Source organism: Pan paniscus, chromosome 1, assembly GCF_029289425.2.
Source record: "Pan paniscus chromosome 1, NHGRI_mPanPan1-v2.0_pri, whole genome shotgun sequence".
NCBI classification, from domain to species: domain Eukaryota; kingdom Metazoa; phylum Chordata; class Mammalia; order Primates; family Hominidae; genus Pan; species Pan paniscus.
This window is the reverse complement of record NC_073249.2, coordinates 140,837,194-140,858,428: the sequence shown is the minus strand read 5'-3', so window position 1 is coordinate 140,858,428 and position 21,235 is coordinate 140,837,194. Positions and strand designations below refer to the sequence as shown.

Sequence of the window (21,235 nt, the reverse complement as noted above, 5' to 3'; positions counted from 1 at the left end):
TTTTAGAATGGGAATTTCAAGTCAGTATGGAGGAAATGCTCTTAACTTGGCTAGTTGTGGGCTGATCCTTCCTAATATAAAATGCATGCAGCAAAGACTATTGAATAATGCCAACTTTATCTAAAATGTCAAGGAAGTAGGGCATGCTTCTCTGCATTGAAGGAGAAAACTCCAAAATTTCTTATTTTCTCCCTCATTTTGTATCAACTGTTGGACTCTTGACACACTTTTCATCTTACTTGATTAGTTTTTCAAATCCCCTTTGGAATTATATAAAATACTTATAAATTCATTAATCAATCATAACTGACTCTGAACCTCAGTACCAACTTCCACTTACTTCTGCATGACTTTTGTTAAAGGAAGTATATATCCTTTTGACTATGAGTAAGAGGAAAAGGAAATTGCCTATTCTTTGTTACTCAAAGTTCCAACTATCCCACTGATCTGCTAGAGTTTAAAATCATTTTTATCAGAGTAAGTCTTTTAGTCCATTATTGAATCTCCAGAGGGCCCTCGGTCTAGGGAGGGAAACTCCCCAAGGTAGAGGACCCATTAACATGTTAGAACAGATTTATCTTGGATTAGCATCTGCTCAATATAATTGAAAGAGCATTGGGATTTGGAGTGAAAACACCAAACAATTCATTTAAACTCTCAATTTGAGATTTCTTCTCTGTAAACTCGGATTAATAATAATGAGCTTTAGGACCAAATTCTCTATGGATTATAAAGGTATTAGTAGTCAGTACTAAAATTAACAGGACTAAAAACAATTATTATTAAAATCACTTTTACAATTGTTGCCATCTTGGAAAGCAGATAACACAACTTTTGAGTGAATTATTAATGAAGCAGCAAAACTTTAATAGAGAATAATTTGGAATCTAAAAATTCAGAGTAAGAATGAACTAAATTGTGAGAATATCACAAAGGAAACACTAAATGACATGACCTTGAGGTAGCATCATTTGGATATTCTTGACTTTGACATTACTAATAACCACATAAGCTTCGTAATCTCAATTACACTCTCCAACCAACACTTCCTATCTTTAGCCCACTCTTCATAGGCCTCCACAACTTTAACATTTATTTGATTCACTTTAACATTTATTTATTTGAAGCTGCTAATATGTGGATCCTACCACATTTTCATTGGTTCATCCCCCTTATGGCCTCGCTTTCCTCCTCAGCCTTAATACAAGGGTCTAACATAGTCACTCCATTGCATACATAAATGACCCTACTTCCCCTTTCTCTCTCTGTCTTATAAGCTTACCTGGCAATTCTTAAATCTAAATTCTATCTATTCTGCACCTGCCTAACAGCCGAATGTGACTAAGAGAAAAAATTCATGTTGACAAACTTCACTTTAAATTCATAACTTCTTTCATTGTTTGGTCTTTTATTTAATGTGTCCAATAATTGTCTTAGTCAATTCACATTCCCATTTTTATAGATGATTATTTCATAACTCTTTCTCTTTCTTTCCTCTTAGCTAGTGATCTTGTTTTTAATTTTTATAAGTTCTCACAACCAAGTCTACTACCTCAACCTAACTCTGTTTTAAAATGCTCTGCCTTCTCTCATTAAACAGACAAATCCACCATTCTTTCACCAGGCTATCATTGATGCTCTGTTTTTCCTGCATTATTTTAACTTTTACTTCTCTTCAGAATAATTTCTATATATCCAGGATAATTTCCATTACAGTAAACATACTTTAAGTTTTGTCATCTTAAAAAAAGCTTTCCTTGAGCCTTCATGTCTCCTTTCTGCTCCTTATGCTATTCCCTTTTAGAGTGAAACTCCTAAGTTGTTTCTGTTAGCTAGGAGACCTCCTCTCCTTTTGTTCTCTCTTGGACCTACTCTACACAGACTTTTTTGTCCCTACCACTATCCTACTTCACTTATCATTCTTTCTCAATCTCGTTGTTATTGTATTGTTGTTGTTGTTCTTCTTCTCCTTCTTCTTTCTTCTCTTTTCTTTCTTCGTCTTTCTTCTCCTTTTTCTCCTTCTCCTCCTTCTTCTTCTCCTCCTCCCCCCTCCTCTTCCTTCCTCCTCCTCCCTCCTCCTCCCTTCTCCTCCCTCCTCCTCCTCCCTCCTCCTCCCTTCTCCTCCCCCTCCTCCTCCCCCCCCTCCCTTGTCCTTCTCCTTCTCCTCCTTCTTCTTCTTCTTTTTCTTATTCTTATTCTTCCTCCTCCTCCTCCTCCCCTTCTCCTCCTCCTCCTCCTTCTTCTTCCTCTTCCTCTTCCTATTTATTAAACTCTGGAGTACCCCCCATAAGGCTTAGTCTTTGGACGTTATCTGCATTCATCCCTAGATGATCTCATGAACTCTATATCTTTAAATTCCACGTATACACTGATGACTGTAAACTGTATTTCTAGCTATGGCATGTCCCCTGAACTCCAGATCCAAATCCTATTTTTAAATCTCCACTTGGATGTTAAATAGTCATCTCAGTTGAATATGTCCAAGAAAGAGCTCTTGGAAATTCTGGTCCAGATAGTCACAGAGTAGCATGTATGGGATGAATCCTCCTGTAGATAATGATTACAAAGTCAGGATAAGATACATAAAACAAAATTATGTGAGTATACAGGAGAGCAACCAAAAACAGGATACACTGGAGGGGATTCAACCCTTGAAAGGGAGACCCATACTTTGTGTAATATATATTTATACAGCTTGTCTCCTGAGGATACTCTCTAGTCTGCATGGAGTGACTAGAATTAAAGCAGAAATAGACCTTTTACTAATGGTGTCAGAGGTCAGAGTAAGGGGCTACCAGAATGACTGTAAATTGGGGAAGAAAATTAAAAGAAAGAAGGAAAAAGAAGAAAGGAAGGAAAGACAGAGAAGCAAGAGAAAGAAAGGAAAGGAAAGGGGAGGGGAGCAGAGGAGAGGAAAGGAAAGGAGAGGAAGAAAAGAAAGGAGCTTCCTCCAAATGCTGGATATAGATTTTTCAATCCTTGGCTGACACTAACATGTGCTTATATGAGGTAGACTCCAAAGAGCTCAACAGAAGCAGGTGGAAGGCTGAAAGAATTGAACATAAATATCAGCTGCTGGTCACCACAGAGGAAACAGTTTGGGGGTTTAGCCACATCCTTTTAGAAGAACATGGTAAATACTTTGGTAAACACCTTTCCATTGACATTCAGGAAGGGCCATGCTTTAGAAGTAAATATGATATCCTTGGACTGAGACTCACACCAAGAGCAAAACTGAAACAAATCTGTCCTTTAAAAAGTTACCAAGCCCATAAGTTTAAGGTGACTCTTTTGGTAAAAAGTTACCAAACCTTTAAGTTTAAGGTGATGAACCAGTTATTTAACTATCTACAGAACAAAAATGAACAGTCTTCAAACGGTTTCAAAGGACGTAACAGAATCTAACATCTCTTCAACGTATCATCCACAATATCCAGTATATACAAAATCTTCTAGACATACAAAAAAAATGGGGGAGGGGAAAATCTGACCTGAGGTTAACACTATCATTAACCATCATAATCTAATTGGCATTTATATAACACCACACCAAATAACTGCAAAATACACAATCTTTTGAAGTATATGTAGAATGTTGACAAAAATAGGTCACATACTGGGCCATAAAATGCCTTGGTAAATTTTAAAAGGTTAAATTCCACCAGTATGTGCTCTCTGATCAAAATGGAACTAAATTAGAAAAATAATAAAGAAGACAACATACTTCTAAATAAGCAGGTCAAAAAAGAAATTATATATTTCTGAGTGATAATGAAAATGTAACATATCAAATTTTGTGAGATGCAGTTAAATCTGTTTTTAAAGGAAACTTTGTAACTTTAAATATTAGAAGAGAAGAAAGGTTTATAATCAGTAGTTTAGCTTTCCATCTTAAGCTGGAAAATGAAGAACAAATTACATATAAAATAAGCAGAAGGAAGAAAATAATAAAGAGTTGAAATCAGTGAAATATAATGTAGTCCATAGAGAAAATTAACAAAGCCAAATATTGACTCTTTAAAATGATTAATGAAAAGTTGTTATTTCCTACCAGGTGAAACCAAGACAAAACATACAAAGAAAAACCTGCAAACATGTTCTTTCTCATTATAGCAGATAGGAGGTCCCATAATACCAGCTGTTCAACTGCTCAAGCCTTAGAATTATCTTTGGCTCTTCTCTTTCACACTATATATGTAATCTACCAGCAAATCATGTTGACTGTAATTCAAAATGTATCTAGATTTTGACCACTTCTCACCACCTCAACTGCTAATACCTTTATCCATGCCATCATCACAAATGGCATGGACTAGGGATGACTAGCAGAGTAGACTCAACTGGTATCCCTGTTTCCACCTGTCTCCCACCCCAAACTATTCTCCACATGACAGCCAGAAGTATCCTAGAATAGTACTGGATGATGTTATTTGCCTGCTTAGAACTCTTCAATGAATATTCAACACAATCAGAATAAAATCCGACCAAAATCTTTTTTTTTTAATTTTATTATTATTATACTTTAAGTTTTAGGGTACATGTGCACTATACCCAAAGGATTATAAATCATGCTGCTATAAAGACACATGCACATGTATGTTTATTGCGGCACTATTCACAATAGCAAAGACTTGGAACCAACCCAAATGTCCAACAATGATAGACTGGATTAAGAAAACGTGGCACAAATACAACCAAAATCTTTACCAATAGAATTGGCTCCTACTACCTCTCTGATCATATTCCTGACACTTAACCTCATTCAGCTATTCTTCAAAGATTGAATCAAGGCCTTTGGATTTAGTAAACTGTTGTTTTTCAATGTTTTCATCAGGAATGCCAAAGTAGTGATTTTTAATTCTAGCATTCTTTATTTAGTAGCTCTTTCTATAATAAGAAACTTCCATTTATCAACTATTTTGTTATCCTGAAGTTCAATTCTGTAAGGAAGGGAGGCAATTTTTAAAAGTTTGCTTCTTTCCTTTTATTTTTCTTCTATTTACCATTTTTTAAAATAATGATGTGGTATAATAAAATATATATATTTGGTTTTTGTCCCCAGTACCTGGCATAGAGCTCCTAAACTCCTTGAAATTTCCTGAGTGATAGGGGTGTCTTTTGTTAGTCATAACAAGCCCCTTCTGACCACACCAGAGTTTATGCTAATAAGATGACACACGCTGGGATCCCTAAATAGCTTTCAGCATTGGGGTCTGGTCACCAGAAAGACACACAAATGATTAGAGAATGGGAAATTTCAGCCCTACTTTCCCCTACCCCCTCTGCCAGGGAGGGGAGAGAGGGGCTAGAAATTGGGTTATAAAAACTCTTGAACAAGATTTGAAGAGCTTCTGTTGGTGAACATGTTGATTTCCTGGGAAGGTGGTATGGCGGGATAGAGCATAAAAGCTCCACACTCCCCATCCCCAATTCTTTGCCTTATGTCTCTCTTTCATTAGGCTGTTCCTGAGTTGTATCCTTTACAATAAACTGGTAAAAGTAAGTAAAGTGTTTTCCTGAGTTCTCTAAACCATTCTAGTAAAATATTGAATCTGAGAGGATGGGTCATGGGAACCCCTGAGCTTGCAGTTTGTCCAAGCAGAAGTGTGTGTCTGGGCATCTCATTTTTGTCTGGCATCTGAAGTGTGGGAAGTCTTATAGGACTCAGTCTTAAAAACTGTGGAGATGATGCTAACTCTGGTAAGCTGTTGTCAGAACTGAATTGAATTGTTGCATATCCAACTGGTGTCAGAGGATCTGAGGATCTTACAGATATAATTACCCAGCATCATCAAAAGATGATCAATGACTTTGTTGAAGTTGTATATCAGCTTAAGGAGCTTTGGGTCCAAGACTATGGGGTTTTCTAGGTATAGAATCATATTGTCTGCAAACAAGGATAGTTTGACTCCCTCTCTTCCTATTTGGGTGCCCTTTATTTCTTTCTCTTGCCTGTTTTGCTCCGGCCAGGACTTCCAGTACTATGTTGAATAGACGTGGTGAGAGAGGGCATCCTTGTCTTATGCTGGTTTTCAAGGGTAATGCTTCCAGCTTTTGCCCATCCAGTATAATGTTAGCTGTGCATTTGTCATATATGGTTCTTATTATTTTGAGGTATGTTTCTTCAATGCCAGGTTTATTGAGAGTTTTTAACATGAAGGGGTGTTGAATTTTATCAAAAGCCTTTTCTGCATCTATTGAGATAATCATGTGGTTTTTGTCTTTAATTCTATTTATGTGATGAATCACATATTGATTTGCATATGTTGAAACAACCTTGCATGGCAGAGATAAGGTCTGCTTGATCATAGTGGATAAGTTTTCCAATGTGCTGCTGGATTCAGTTTGCCAGTATTTTGTTGAGAATTTTTGCATCAATGTTCATCAAGGATGTTGGCATACAGTTTTCTTTTCTTGTACCTCTGCCAGGTTTTAGTATCAGGATGATGCTGGCCTCATTTAATGAGTTAGAAAGGAGTCCTTTCTCCTCAAATTTTTGAAATAGTTTCAGTAGGAATTGTACCAGCTCTTTTTTGTACATCTAGTAGAATTTTACTACGAATCTATCTGGTCCTGAGCTTTTTTTTTTGGTTGTAGGCTATTTATTACTGATTCCATTTTGGTGCTCATTTTTGGTCTGTTAAGGAATGCAATTTCTTCTGGGTTCATTCTTGGGAAAGTGTGTGTGTCCAGGAACTTATCATTTCTTCTAAATTTTCCAGTTTTTGTGCATAGAAGTGTTTATAATATTCTCTGATGGTTACTTGTATTTCTGTGAGGTCAGTGGTAATATCCCCTTTGTTGTTTCTAATTGTGTTTATATGAATCTTTTCTCTTCCTTTTTATTAGTCTAGCTAGCAGTCTATTTATTTTACTAATTTTTTCAAAAAACCAGTTCCAGGATTTGTTGATCTTTGAATGATTTTGCATGTCTCAATCTCCTTCAGTTCAGCTCTGATTTTGGTTATTTCTTGTCTTCTGCTAACTTTGAGGTTAGTTTTCTCTTGGTTATCCAGTTCTTTTAGTTGTGATATTAGGTTGTTAAATTGAGATATTTCTTTTTGATATGGGTGTTTAGTGCAATACATTTCCCCTTAATACTGCCTTAGCTGTGCGGTAGAGATTCTGATATTCGTATCTTTGTTCTCATTAGTTTCAAAGAACTTCTTCACTCCTGCCTTAATTTCATTGTTTACCCAAAAGCTGTGCAGGAGCAGGTTATTTAATTTCAATGTAATTGTATGGTTTTGAGCAATTTTCTTAGCCTGGATTTCTAATTTTACTTTGCTGTAGTCCAAGAGAGTGGTTGGTATGAATTCAATTCTTTTGCATTTGCTGAGGATTGTTTTACATCCGATTGTGTGGTCAATGTTAGAGTATGTGCCATGTGGTGATGAGAAGAATGTATATTCTGTTGTTTTGGGTGGTGAGTTCTGTAGATGTCTATCAGGCCCATTTGATCCAGTGCTGAGTTCAGGTCCTGAATATCTTTGTTAATTTTCTGCCTCAATGATGTGTCTAATACTGTCAGTGGGGTATGAAAGTATCCCACTATTATTGCATGGGAATCTAAATCTTTTTGAAGGTCTCTAAGAACTTGCTTTATGAATCTGGTTGCTCCTGTGTTGGGATGCATACATATTTAGAAAAGTTAGGTCTTCTTGTTGAATTGAACCTTTTACCATTATATAATGCCCTTCTTTGTCTTTTTTGATATTTGCTGGCTTAAAGTCTGTTTTGTCCAAAATTGGGATTGCAACCCATGCTTTTTTTCTGTTTTCCATTTGCTTGATAGATTTTTCTTTATCTCTTTATTTTGAGCCTATGTGTGTTACTGCATGTAAGATGAATCTCTTAAAGACAGCCTAACATTGAGTTTTGGTTCTTTAGCCTGCCACTCCGTTCCTTTTCATTGAGACATTTAGCCTGTTTACATTCAAGATTAGTATTAATATATGTGGATTTGATACTATCTTCATGATGTTAGCTGGTTTTTATGCAGACTTGTTTGTGTGGTTGTTTTAAAGTGTCACTGGTCTGTGTACATAAGTGTGTTTTTGTAGTGGCTGGTAATGGCCCTTCCTTTCCATATTTAGTGTTTCCTTCAGGAGCTCTTGTAAGGCGGGTCTGATGGTGATTAACTAACTCCCTCAGCATTTGCTTGTCTGAAAAGGATCTTATTTCTCCTTTGCTTACAAAGCTTAGTTTGGCTGGATACAAAATTCTTGGTTGGAATTTCTTTTCTTTAAGAATGTTGAATATTGGCCCCCAGTCTCTTCTGGCATGTATGGTTTCTGCTGAAAGGTCTGCTGTTAGTCTGATACGCTTCCCTTTCTGGGTGACCTGACCTTTCTCTCTAGTTGCCTTTAACATTTTTCCTTTCATTTCAACCTTGGAGAATCTGATGATTATGTGTCTTGGGGATGATCTTCTTGTGAGGTATCTTGCCGGGGTTCTCTGTATTTCCTAAATTTGAATGTTGGCCTCTCTAGCTAGGTTAGGGAAGTTCTCATGGATGATATCCTGAAATATGTTTTTCAAGTTGTTTCCATTCTCCCCGTCTCTTTCAGCAACACCAATGAGTCACAGATTTGGTCTCTTTACATAATCCCCTATTTCTCAGGGGTTTTGTTCATTCCTTTTCATTCTTTTTTCTCATCCTTGTCTGACTGTCTTATTTCAGAAAGCCAGTCTTCAAGCTCTGAGATCTTTCTTCGGCTTGGTCTGTTTTAACACATGTGATTGTATTATGAAATTCTTATGTGTTTTTTTCAGCTCTATGAGATCAGTTACATTCTTTTCTATACTGGCTATTTTGCCTGTCAGCTCCTGTATCATTTCATTGTGATTCTTAGCTTCCTTGGATTGGGTTTGCGCTTACTGCTGCATCTCAATGATCTTTGTTCCTATTCATATTCTGAATTCTATTTCTGTCATTTCAGCCATCTCAGCCCAGTTCAGAACCTTGCCGCAGGGCTAATGCAGTCATTTGGAGGAAAGAAGGCACTCTGGCTTTTTAAGTTGTCAGAGTTCTTGCACCGGTTCTTTCTCATCTTTGTGGGCTGATGTTACTTCAGTATTTGAAATTGCTGTCCTTTGAATGGTTTATTTTTCTTTTATCCTACTTGATGAACTTGAGGGTTTTATTGTGGTATACGGCTGGCTCAGTCAACTGGCCTCATTTCTGGCAGATTTTAAGGGGCCAAGGCTCAACTCACAACTCCTGGACTACATGCTCTAACACTGAGGGAGGGATATTGGGCCTTGACTTTGTTCTCTGTCCCTTCAAGGTTAGGATCCCACTGCAATGGGAAGAGCTAAGTTCCTGGACCATTGATCACAGCACTCCAATGGGTAGTGCTAGCCAAAGTGTTTCATAGGGTGGTAGCAGTGAGATCTGTCCTTGTTTGCACATGCCAGCAGCAGCGGCAGAGTGGCGGATGCTAGCGAGTGCTGAGGGACCAGCCTCCATTCAGGTATTTACAGCAGTGGCAGAGGCAGCATAACTCAGGAAGGTGGGGGTCACACTGGTGGTGGTGTTAGCACAGGGACGAGGCACTGGCAGGTGCAGGACTGTGTGTGCCCTCTGTACATGTTCACACAGGTGGAGGTGGCTGCACAGGGTGGGAGAGTGTCCACTGTTCTTCGTGCCTAGTTTCACTCCAGTGGCAGTGTTGACACAGGGGTGGGGTGCTGGCAGGAGCAGGGCTGGAAGGCTCTGTACCTACCAGGGCTCCAGCTGCAATGGCGGTATGGCAGACGGAGGGGAGGTGGAGTGCACACACACCAGCTGCAGTGCCATGGCAGGGTTCACATGCAAAACCGGTGGAACAAGGAAGGCAAGATCTGCCTGCACACACATGTGTTGGCAAAGCAATATGGGGAGTGGCCATGGAGCCTGGGGATGCTGCAGTGAGAGAAGGAACAGGTCAGCTGTTGCATGTCCAGAGGGCTGCTCTGCTGGTCAGGCACAGTCCAACAGTGCAGGAGTTATGATGTGGGCCCCCAGGGCCCCAGTCTGGCTGCATCTGTTTGCAGTCCAGCATTGGGTGCCCTGGGAAAGACCAGCAGATCAAGGAAAGCTCAGATCAGACCAGCCCCATGTGATAGGGAAGACCACCTTGCAGAGTTTACATCTGGGCTAAAGTTCCCCTAGGGGAACAGTCTCCTATGGGAGCAAGTGCAGCCTAGAGGGATTGGCATTCCTGGCCATGCTCCACCACATATGCTCCTGTAACACACCCTTTGGGCTCCACACTGGCTGGAGTGCTGCTCCTACCACTTATCTAAGCCACTCTCCCTGCCAATCAAGTGGCTGTGGTGGTTGAGGGGTCTCCTCCTGCTGGGATTCCAGAGGCCTGTGGTGAAAGCAGGTTGCTCCTTGCCAGTTCAACTCACCTGTTCCCCAGGAGTCGGTGGGGTCCATGAATGAGTCCTGATGTGAAGTAGCCCCTGTGCAGAGTTCCCAGCTTCCTCCCTCTTCAGCCCAGCTTCTGTGTCTTCCCTCTGTCCACTCTCAGTGCCCTTTCTCTACAGATCTGTTAGGAGTGTGCCAGTCATCCCAATCTTCAGTGGCAGCTGTTCCACCTGGCTGTGTCTAGTCAGTCATCTTGCCCAGCTCCCATATCATTTTTTACATTTTCATAATGTTGGACTTACTATTTTTTATGGCAATCTGACCCACTACAAAATTCTTCTTGTGGGTAAGCATCTATACTTAAGATATTTATTTAATTCATATGGAAGGAAAAATTGTACTTCTAGTTAAGATAAATACACGATGGAGACATAGGAGAAGACAGTCATAACCAGGGATAGAACATAGCACTAAGATACTACTCTTTGGTGTTCAATACTTAATATATATACTAATATATTAAATATTATTAATGAAACATTGTTACTGTGGGTTATTAAGGCTAGATGTTTTCATTTAACTGGATTAAATTTGAAGGAACTATTGGCCCTGACTAAATTAATATAAGACATGAATGTTTGTAGGAAGGTTTTAGGCTTCCTCCAAGAGGCCTTTTTTTGAAAAAGAACTATCTTGACCACAGATTGCCTGGACTGGAATTGTAAGCACATGGTAGGCTGAAGATACAGACTCTATGTGCATTCATTACTCATGTTCAAAGATCTACAGCATAATTTTACGTGTTTAATTAATGGCAATGAACATTCCCATCGTGCTGCAAATAAATAGAATACAGTTCATTTAATAGATAAATATGATAAATAATAGACCCAGGTGGCATTTGATAACAAGAAAAAAGCCATTCTCTCTGGCAAACAGGAAATGGAATTTACTTTCTTATTTTTTTTAAGAAGAACATTGTTTTTACCATCAGTCTCCTGATTTCAGCCAATGATTTCAGCTAATGATCCCCATAGTCTTTCTCTATTTTAAATCATGTTAGTTTTACATGCTGAGAAAAATTGCTGCATATCCACTAAATTTGTGTGTGGCACTTTATATTTCTATTGTTTAACAATTTAACAACACAGTCCTCAGGGATTAGGAATCAGTTTCACTCTTCATAGAATTTCTATATTACTATCATTATCCACGGGATAACCTGGAACCTTGGAATATAACCACTTTGTTACTATTACTAAATAAATTCATAAAGTCTTTAAGTTAGGTAACCCCACCACTGTCCTGCCTTCTTAAGGTGGTATTTTATAAAATAATTCCTCATTGTGTTGGGAGAGACAACCTAGTGTAAGAAAAATACTAAGACATTTCCAATTTTGTCTCCCCTTCTACCACTTACAAACAGTGTTACCTTGGTTAAGTGCTTACTGCTCTCAAGTGTTTTCTTCTGTGCAAACCAGAAGGTAATAAAGCCTGCTCTCATAGTACTTATGATTGGGATAAAACTAAAGCGATATCATACATAAAATAAGTGGCAGATATTAGATAAAAGAGGATTATACAGTATAAAGCTTGAATGTTCTATTAATTCTTATTATTCTAGAAATGCATGTTAAGTACCTAAGAAAATCGGTTTCACAAAATCAAACACTACAAGCTTTATGTGATACATTTGTGACACAATGGTAATTTATTTATTTATTTATTTATTTTTAGACGGAGTCTGCTCCGTCGCCCAGGCTGGAGTGCAGTGGCGCGATCTCGGCTCACTGCAAGCTCCGCCTCCCGGGTTCACGCCATTCTCCTGCCTCAGCCTCCTGAGTAGCTGGGACTACAGGCGCCTGCCACCACGCCCGGCTATTTTTTTTTGTATTTTTAGTAGAGACGGGGTTTCACCGTGTTAGCCAGGATGGTCTCCATCTCCTGACCTCGTGATCTACCCGCCTCGGCCTCCCAAAGTGGTAATTTTTAATACTTGTCACAAATCTACTATCTTCCACAAATATATGCAGTTAAATCACGGTCAGTTTTGGCTAGTTTGGACACAGTTATCAAATTCTCAAATTAAATATGAATTAGACTATTGTTCAGGTTTATATGACTAAATCCCCAATAGGCCTAAGTTTTTGCAAAATAAATGTAAGTTTTTAAATCCCTCATATGTGGGTTCATAAAATATCTTATTGGTGAATAGTTATAGTCAAAATTAAGTCCATCCTACTAAATATAATGTTAAAGAAGACTCTTGAGATTACATTTTCTTCTCTCCTAGGTCATGACCACAGACATATATTAATACTAAACAGTATTTTAAAACACTGTTTTTAATATTTTTAAAATTTATTTTTGATACATATTTTCTGGGTACATGTGATAATTTGATACATTCTTATAATCAAATCAGGGTAATTGGGCTGGATCTCTATTACAATGTGTTTAATCTTGGAACAGAGATAATTTTAGCTTGATACAAAGTTCTTCATTTTCTCAAATATTTGCTTCTAAATATTTATACACATTTTAAGAAGTCAATGAAATAAAATACTTTCCACCATCTCTAGCTTTAACTCTCCTCACCCTATTTTCCACATTTTTTCTTTGTATTTGCTTCTATTCTGAAACAGCAACAGTGCTTATTAAGAAAGGACTCTCGGGCTGGTCGCGGTGGCTCACGCCTGTACTCCCAGCACTTTGGGAGGTCAAGGCAGGTGGATCACCTGAGGTCAGGAAGTCGAGACCAGCCTGATGAAAATGGAGAAACCCCATCTCTACTAAAAAAAAAAAAAAAAATTTTTTTTTAAATTAGCCAGGCATGGTGGCACATGCCTGTAACCCCAGCTACTCAGGAGGCTGCAGCAGGACAATCGCTTGAACCCAGGAGGTGGAGGTTGCAGTGAGCCGAGATCGCACCATTGTACTCCAGCCTGGGCAACAGGAGCAAAATTCCGTCTCAAAAAAAAAAAAAAAAGGATTCTCTAAAGGGAGAGTAAATTGGTACTTGCCACTGCAGATTGAGAGTTAAATTACAAGAGCCTAACTGTTCGCTACTGGCTGAAGTATTAGGCTGGTGCAAAAGTAATTGTGGTTTCTGCCTTTTTAATGGGCAAAAACCAGAACTACTTTTGCACCAACCTAGAAGGGGGAGAAGAATAAAAGCCGTGTGGAAATTCTGTCTCCCTGGGTCTTGTGGAGAGGAGGCAATTAGCAGGAATATAAACTCACTATAAATTCAGCCCTGTGGAGAAATATAATCTGAGCCCTTACAGCTACTTTAACCTTACTAGACTAATTATAAAGTCCCCAAATGAAGCTCGAAGGGCTATGAAACCACAAACTCAAAAACAAATTTCTAATTTCTTTAGAAGCCATCTATCTTCTTCCCTATTACTTATCCAGACTTGATTTTAAAGAGTCGTTTTTCCTCTCTGAGGCACTTCCATTGAACTCAAAAAAATTTTCAATACAGGTGAGAAATTTTAGGAAATTTAGATTTGAATTATCCTTGTTATATGCTATTATTACCTATTAATAATAATGATACCACTTACGGCATCGTAGCACCATGTTAAGAGCTTTACTCACATTAATGTATTTAGCCATCACTACAGCACTGTGAGCAGGTAGCATGATTCTCCCCATTTTACAGAAAACGAAAGAAGCTTAATGAGCCTAAGCAAGCAATTTGCTTTTAGCCATTCGAATTGAAAGAGTTAAGACTTGAACCCACATCTGTCAGACTCCAAAACTTCTATTCTTAACCCCAATCTATATGATTTCATGTTTACTTCTGAATGCGATCACTGATAAGCAGAGGGGTGAGACCCTCAAAGATTCATGAAGTTACTGGCAACCAAGATCCTAATACTTATCTAATCTGTTCCCCAACATCTGTCATCACTCATATGCACACTTTTTTCTTTTCTTCTCTTCTTAATGCAATAGACTGAATGTTTTTCCCTTCAAAATTTATATGTTGAAACCTAATCCTCAGTGTAATGATAGGTGGGGCTCGTATAAATGGGATTAGTGCCCTTATAAAAGAGACCCCAGAGACATAGCTAGTTCCTTCCATTGTGTGATGACACATTGAGAAGGCTCTGCCTATGAACCAGAAAGCAAGCCTTCAGTAGATACTAAATCTTCTGGTGCTCTAATCTTGGACTTCCCAGGCTCCAGAACTGTGTGAACTGTGAGAAATAAATTTCTGTTGCTTATAAACTACTCAGTTTATGGTATTTTGTTACAGCAGCCTGAAAAAACTAAGAAAATATATATTGGGAATGGGAATATTTTATTTTATATATTTTAAGGGAATGGGAATATTTTATTTTATATATTTTAAGGGAATGGGAATATTTTATTTTATATATTTTAAGGGAATGGGAATATTTTATTTTATATATATTTAATAAAAATATATACACAATGGAAATGGGAATATTTCATTTTAGTGGGAAAGTATGGGAATGGAGATATCATTAAATATTTTATATTTAATGATATCTCCATTCCCATACTTTCAAGGTAATCAACCTGTGTACCTGTATTCTTCCATACGTTTTCCTATGTTCTTACTATTTATCACACTGTTATCTATCATATTGAGAGGTGACAACATGCTAGCAGCCCTCACTTGCTTTTGGCGCCTTCTTGGCCTCGGCGTCCACTCTGGCCGCGCTTGAGGAGCCCTTCAGCCTGCCGCTGCACTGTGGAAGGCCCTCTCCGTGCTGGCCCAGGAGGGAGCTAGCTCCCTCTGCTTGCGGGGAGGTGTGGAGGGAGAGGCGCAGGCAGGAACTGGGGCTGCGTGCGGCGCTCGCGGGCGAGCGCGAGTTCCGGGTGGGCACAGGCTTGGCAGGCCCCACACTCTGAGCGGCCCCGGGCAGTGAGGGGCTTAGCACCCGGGCCAGCAGCTACAGAGGGTGCGCTGGGTCCCGCAGCACTGCTGGCCCGCCCGCACTGTGCTCGAATTCTCGCCGGGCCTTAACCGCCTGCCCGCAGGGCAGGGCTTGGGGCCTGCAGCCCACCATGCCCGACCCAGTGTGGGCTCCACCTCCTGCTCCGTGGTGCCTCCTCCCATCGACTGCCCAAGGGCTGAGGAGTGCCGGCAAGTGGAGTGGGACTGGCGGGCAGCTCCGACCGTTGCCCCTGCATGACATCCGCTAGGGGAAACCAGCTGGGCTCCTGAGTATGGTGGGGACTTGGAGAACTTTATGTCTAGCTGAAGGATTGTACATGCGCCAATCAGCACTCTGTGTCTAGCTCCGGGTTTGTGGATGCACCAATCAGCACTCTGTATCTAGCTAGTCTGGTGGGGACTTGGAGAACTTTTATGTCTAGCTAGAGGATTGTAAATGCACCAGTCAGCACTCTGTGTCTAGCTCCGGGTTTGTGGATGCACCAATCAGCACTCTGTATCTAGCTAATCTGGTGGGGACTTGGAGAACTTTTATGTCTAGCTAGAGGATTGTAAATGCACCAATCAGCACTCTGTGTCTAGCTAAAGGTTTGTAAATGCACCAATCAGTGCTCTGTGTCTAGCTAATCTAGTGGGGACTTGGAGAACTTTTATATCTAGCTAGAGGATTATAAATGGACCAATCAGCACTCTGTGTATAGCTCAGGGATTGTAAATGCACCAATCAGCACTCTGTATCTAGCTCAAGGTTTGTAAACACACCAATCAGCACCCTGTCAAAACAGAGCGATCAGCGCTCTGTAAAACAGACCAATCAGCTCTCTGTAAAATGGACCGATCAGCAGGATGTGGGTGAAGTCAGAAAAGGGAATAAAAGCAGGCTGCCCAAGCCCACAGCGGCAACTGGCTCCGGTCCCCTTCCACACTGTGGAAGGTTTGTTCTTTCCTCTTTGCAATAAATCTTGCTGCTGCTCACTCTTTCGGTCTGCACTGCCTTTATGAGCTGTAACACCGTGAAAGTCTGCAGCTTCACTCCTGAGGCCAGCGAGACCACGAACCCACCAGGAGGAATGAACAACTCCGGATAGGAGGAACGAACAACTCCAGATGCGCCGCCTTAAGAGCTGTAACACTAACCACGAACGTCTGCAGCCTTACTCCTTAAGCCAGCAAGACCAGGAACCCACCAGAAGGAAGAAACTGCGAACACGTCCGAACATAAGAAGGAACAAACTCTGGACACACCATCTTTAAGAACTGTAACAGTCACTGCGAGGGTCCGCGGCTTCATTCTTGAAGTCAGTGAGACCAAGAACCCACCAATTCCGGACACAATATGACTATCATACAACTATGTACGCTCACATATATAGATTTTCAGGTTAGTTGTTTTCATAAACATTTGTTCATTCTTTAAACATCCTCAGTTTTTTTTCAGGTAAAAATAATTAGGGAAGTGTGGAGCAGGTAAATAATATTTTATTTCCTTGGTGTTTATTTACAAATTAAAATGACCTTAATTTAAGGTAAATTACTCAAATCATAATCTTATATTTCAGAGGTTTCCATACATTGCCATCATATTTTTGATCATAATGATTTTGGAATATTAAGCAGGCCTATACCTGATTTTACTACTAAGAATATAAATCCAAGTATGGTGGGCTTTCAGAGGAATCTAGTTCTCTGCCAGGCTAAGACAATCATGTTGAAGAATCATGCTCTGGAGGTGACAGAGATCCTTGATGTATCAAGACTTGCCTTAAATGTTAGGGATCTTCTTTTTAATATCAGGAAAATCAGGTGATACTCATTAGCTTAAGTTGCCTGATTAGTAGTCACTTACCTTTGGACCAGGTAATCCAGGTAAACCAGGATTTCCATGTGGCCCTGGTATGCCCTGCAAGTAATGAAAAAAGTCATCATTCTTGGAACATACTGGAATGGAACAAAGTACAATTGCTTACTTTCCTCTCAACATGTGTGATCCCTTTCTGCACTTGAGTTTTTGCTTATGTTATTATGTATGCCTTAAAGACCTACTTCCTTTAGCTTATGCCCTATACCTACCCAAATTTTTCTTCAGATCTCAACTCATTTTTAAATCCTAGTCACAAGAACATGAAGCAATATCTCTCTCCTACTAATTTCCATAGAAATTTCTTCATGTAAAATTCATTTACCAATTAATTATATATTGCCTCAGGACATTTCTTATACTGTTCTAATCTGTTACTTAAATACTTTATTGCTGTTCTAACTGCCTTATGACATGTTCTGTTTAGCCCCAGGATTATAAATTCTTTAAAAAGAGACTCTTTTTTTTTTGAGACGGAGTCTCGCTCTGTCGCCCAGGCTGGAGTGCAGTGGCGCGATCTCGGCTCACTGCAAGCTCTGCCTCCCGGGTTCACGCCATTCTCCTGCCTCAGCCTCCCGAGTAGCTGGGACTACAGGCGCCCGCTACCACGCCCGGCTAATTTTTTGTATTTTTAGTAGAGACGGGGTTTCACCGTGTTAGCCAGGATGGTCTCGATCTCCTGACCTCGTGATCCGCCCGCCTCGGCCTCCCAAAGTGCTGGGATTACAGGCGTGAGCCACGGCGCCCAGCCAAAAAGAGACTCTTAATAATATTACTAGGGTAGCACTTAACACATTGAGTGGTTACACTCGATTAATATTTAGCAATTTGATTTTGCATCACTGATAAATTATATAATCTGAATTCAAAAATTGATTCTATTTTCTGAGTACCTACTATGTGTTTGGAACTGTGTTGATGTTTTGTGTTTCTCATTACTAATCCTTATAACAATCCTGCAGGGTTATTATTTTTACTCCCATTTAAAAATCAGGAAACTTAAGCGCATACAACCAGTAAGTAGAGGAACAGATCACCCTCTCCAAGAAAGCCTTCCATGTCTCCAGGTTCCCTATACTTACTTCAATTTTGTACCCTACTTCTGTGCTCTTCAGCCATACCTCCCTCTTAAGACATAACATATAGTTAATAATTATTTGTCTTTTTAATTCTGAATTAATAGAGCAGAATACTTCAGGAAGACAGAGGTGTCAGCAATGCAAATATTGAAAATGCGTCTAGCAAGATGAAAACTAAAGAAAAAAGATTTAAATTTTGGCTGGGTGTGGTGGCTTACACCTGTAATTCTAGCACTTTGGGAGGCCAAGGCAGGAGCATCACTTGAGCTCAGGAGTTTGAGACCTGCCAGGGCAACGCAGCAAGACCTCATCACTACCAAAAATCAAAAAACTTTGCCAGGCATAGTGGCCCACACCTGTAGTCCCAGCTAATCAGAAAGCTGAGGTGAGAAGATGGCTTCAGCCCTGGAGATCAAGGCTACAGTGAGCTATGATACCCATCACTGCACTCCAGCCTGGGTGACAGAGTGAGATCCTGTCTCACAAAAAAAAAAGAAAGAAAGAAAGAAAAAAAATGGTTAGATGTTATGACTTATGTCATTGGTAACCTTCAAAAAGTACATTTTAATAAAGTAGATGGAAAACATTTATGGGGATTAATGAATAAGTTGCTGATGTAAAAGTAAGGACAATGGAATATAAATTGTTATTTCACAAAGCTCAGTAGTGCAAACAACAGTGAGCCAAAACAATAGCTTTAGGAAAAATTAATATCAATGAAAGTTTGGGATTTATAAAAGAGGGATAACTTGTTGGTTGTTGCCAAATAATATAAAATTTAGGGAGAGAAAAAATGTAAAGTTGCAACTTTTAAGTTAGATAAGGTGAAATTAGGAACACAAGTAAAATAATTAGCCTTGAGCAAAACACTCTTTCTTCCTTAAGAGAATGAGAATTGGACAAATAAATGGAAGATAAAAAGTAAATTAGGGAAGATAAAATTTAAAAAGTAAACTGCCGTATTATGAGAACAGATGGAGATTCTGAACCTGAAGTTCATGCTGTTGAGAGTACAACCTTAGCAGTGGATAGGGAATAGAATTAGTATGAAAATTGGCCCAGTTTCTCAGAAAAATAGAATCCAAATTCTCACAGAGAGGTAGGAGGATGGGAATGGTTCATGGGCTAGAGGAAAACGAGCAAGGTTTAGAAGGGGCTATGGAAGAAATGTGATAGGTCATCAACTACAGAGAATTTTTTTTAATGCAAAACAGCTAGAGCCCAGTGAGAATTCATCTTAGGCCTCAAATGGACAAGAGTTTGATGTGACTATGGACAACTTAAAGTAATATTTTAGAGTAATTTTTCTTTATAATCTTTGTATGTTAAATAAAAATCAGAATAAAAATAAAGTGGATTATATAAAAGGTATTTGCATTTGTCATACAATTCTTTTTCTAGCTCATTGAACAAAGATGTTTTGTAGTAAAATATCCACACTTTTTTTAGGTTTGAAAGAAACTAATTTTAACATAGCAATAAGTCTTTTGTTGGGCCTGTGTAACATGAAAAACTACTGCTGATCTTTAATGCAGCTTTTTTTCCTCAGGGCAGTTATTTTCTAGTCAATAGCTTCAGAATTTTCCACTATGTAATCCAGGAATGTACTATTTTAAGGCAGCCCACCCCTCTTCATTTCCCCAAACAAATGAATCTCACCTTAGATATTGCGATCACTTTATAAGTAAGAATAATGTTACAAGTAGCACCAGAACAGCCACTAATTTACACATTTGATCATCTTTGTTGGACACGTTTACAGAGAATGCTTTGGCTGTGTGTTTACACTCAAAATAAACTAGGCTGCATGTGTTCTTAAGCTTCTCTTGAATTGGCTAAGGTAGGACTAAGTTTGAAGATCCAGGCAGGTTTCCAGAGGAAGTACATACTGTACAATACTAGAAAAAACATGTTAGAAAGTTACAAATTCTCACTGCCAGCAGGAAATATAGCCCATCTACTTACCCGTGGACCTCTCTTCCCTGACGGACCTGGGATACCTGCTGGACCAGGTGGACCCTTGGAAAACAAATGTCAAGACATTAGGCATGATAGTGGACACATTTATTTTCTTACGAGTCTGAATAAGATTTCCACCCAAAGACAACTCTTTTTCAGTCCCCAGTTCCCAGCTGGTGATGATTTTTAAGTAACACGAACCCCCTTACCCTAATCAGCAGGGGTGAGTTGAAACTCAAGTGTCCCCTTTAATCTGGCCAGAAATGGCAGCAGGAAGTCTATGACTTATGGTTACAGCCACCGTATCTGGTTTTTAAAGGGACCACAACTAGTAGTTTTGTGGGTAATTTTTTACCTAAATTTACTTTTACTATGGAAGAAGGAATTCAATTTAGGGTTTGGCGACCAACAACTACAAGTTTTTTTCAAACACAATTCAGACGAAGATTTGCTTTGAAAAATGAAAACACTGGCCATTTTATGTACTTTTAAAAGAATTATACCAAGGATCTGTGTAATGTGTTAAACTGTTATAATGAAATCCTTCTTGTATATCCATTAATAAATCTGACTTATACCAATTGCAGCACACCAGGAAGTCACTAATAGAGTTAAATGATTTATAAAATAAAGTATGAAAGCAAAAACTGATCAATTGTTACAGTGTTCTGAGTTATTTAAATGTTAATTTTTAAACATATCAAATAAGAAATAGGACACTACTTCTTTACTTCTCCATATAATGTTTTATGTTGTCTTCTTTACTTACTTTAACAATCAACTGTGGAATAATAAATGCTCATTTGTGATATGGTTGAACACATATTCATTCATTCATCTGTTCATTCATTCAATTGTTACTGAGCACTCTGTGATATGGCATTGTTCTTGGTGTCTATAGAGCATACCATACACATATTCCACTTAACAAATATTCATTCATTATTGCAGTAAAAATAGTACACGATTTCAAATTAGACACATCAGGGTTAAAATACTAGCCTCACCAGTAACAAGCACTGTGACCTAATGTGCTTTATTTTTCT

At 39.0% G+C, this 21,235-nt stretch overlaps 1 protein-coding gene across 3 annotated transcripts in view; it reads right to left on the bottom strand.

Annotated features, from left to right (window-relative positions):
* Nucleotides 1–21,235, bottom strand: part of COL24A1 (collagen type XXIV alpha 1 chain) — a 404,401-nt gene that overhangs the window by 342,512 nt on the left and 40,654 nt on the right. For all 3 annotated transcript variants that reach the window (XM_003805298.6, XM_034934180.3, XM_055116591.2), the window contains 2 exons: nucleotides 20,196–20,249; nucleotides 17,140–17,193 (listed from right to left, as the gene is read on the bottom strand). In XM_003805298.6, coding sequence (XP_003805346.4) covers nucleotides 17,140–17,193; nucleotides 20,196–20,249 — 108 coding nt within the window. The remainder of the gene's footprint in view (nucleotides 1–17,139; nucleotides 17,194–20,195; nucleotides 20,250–21,235) is intronic.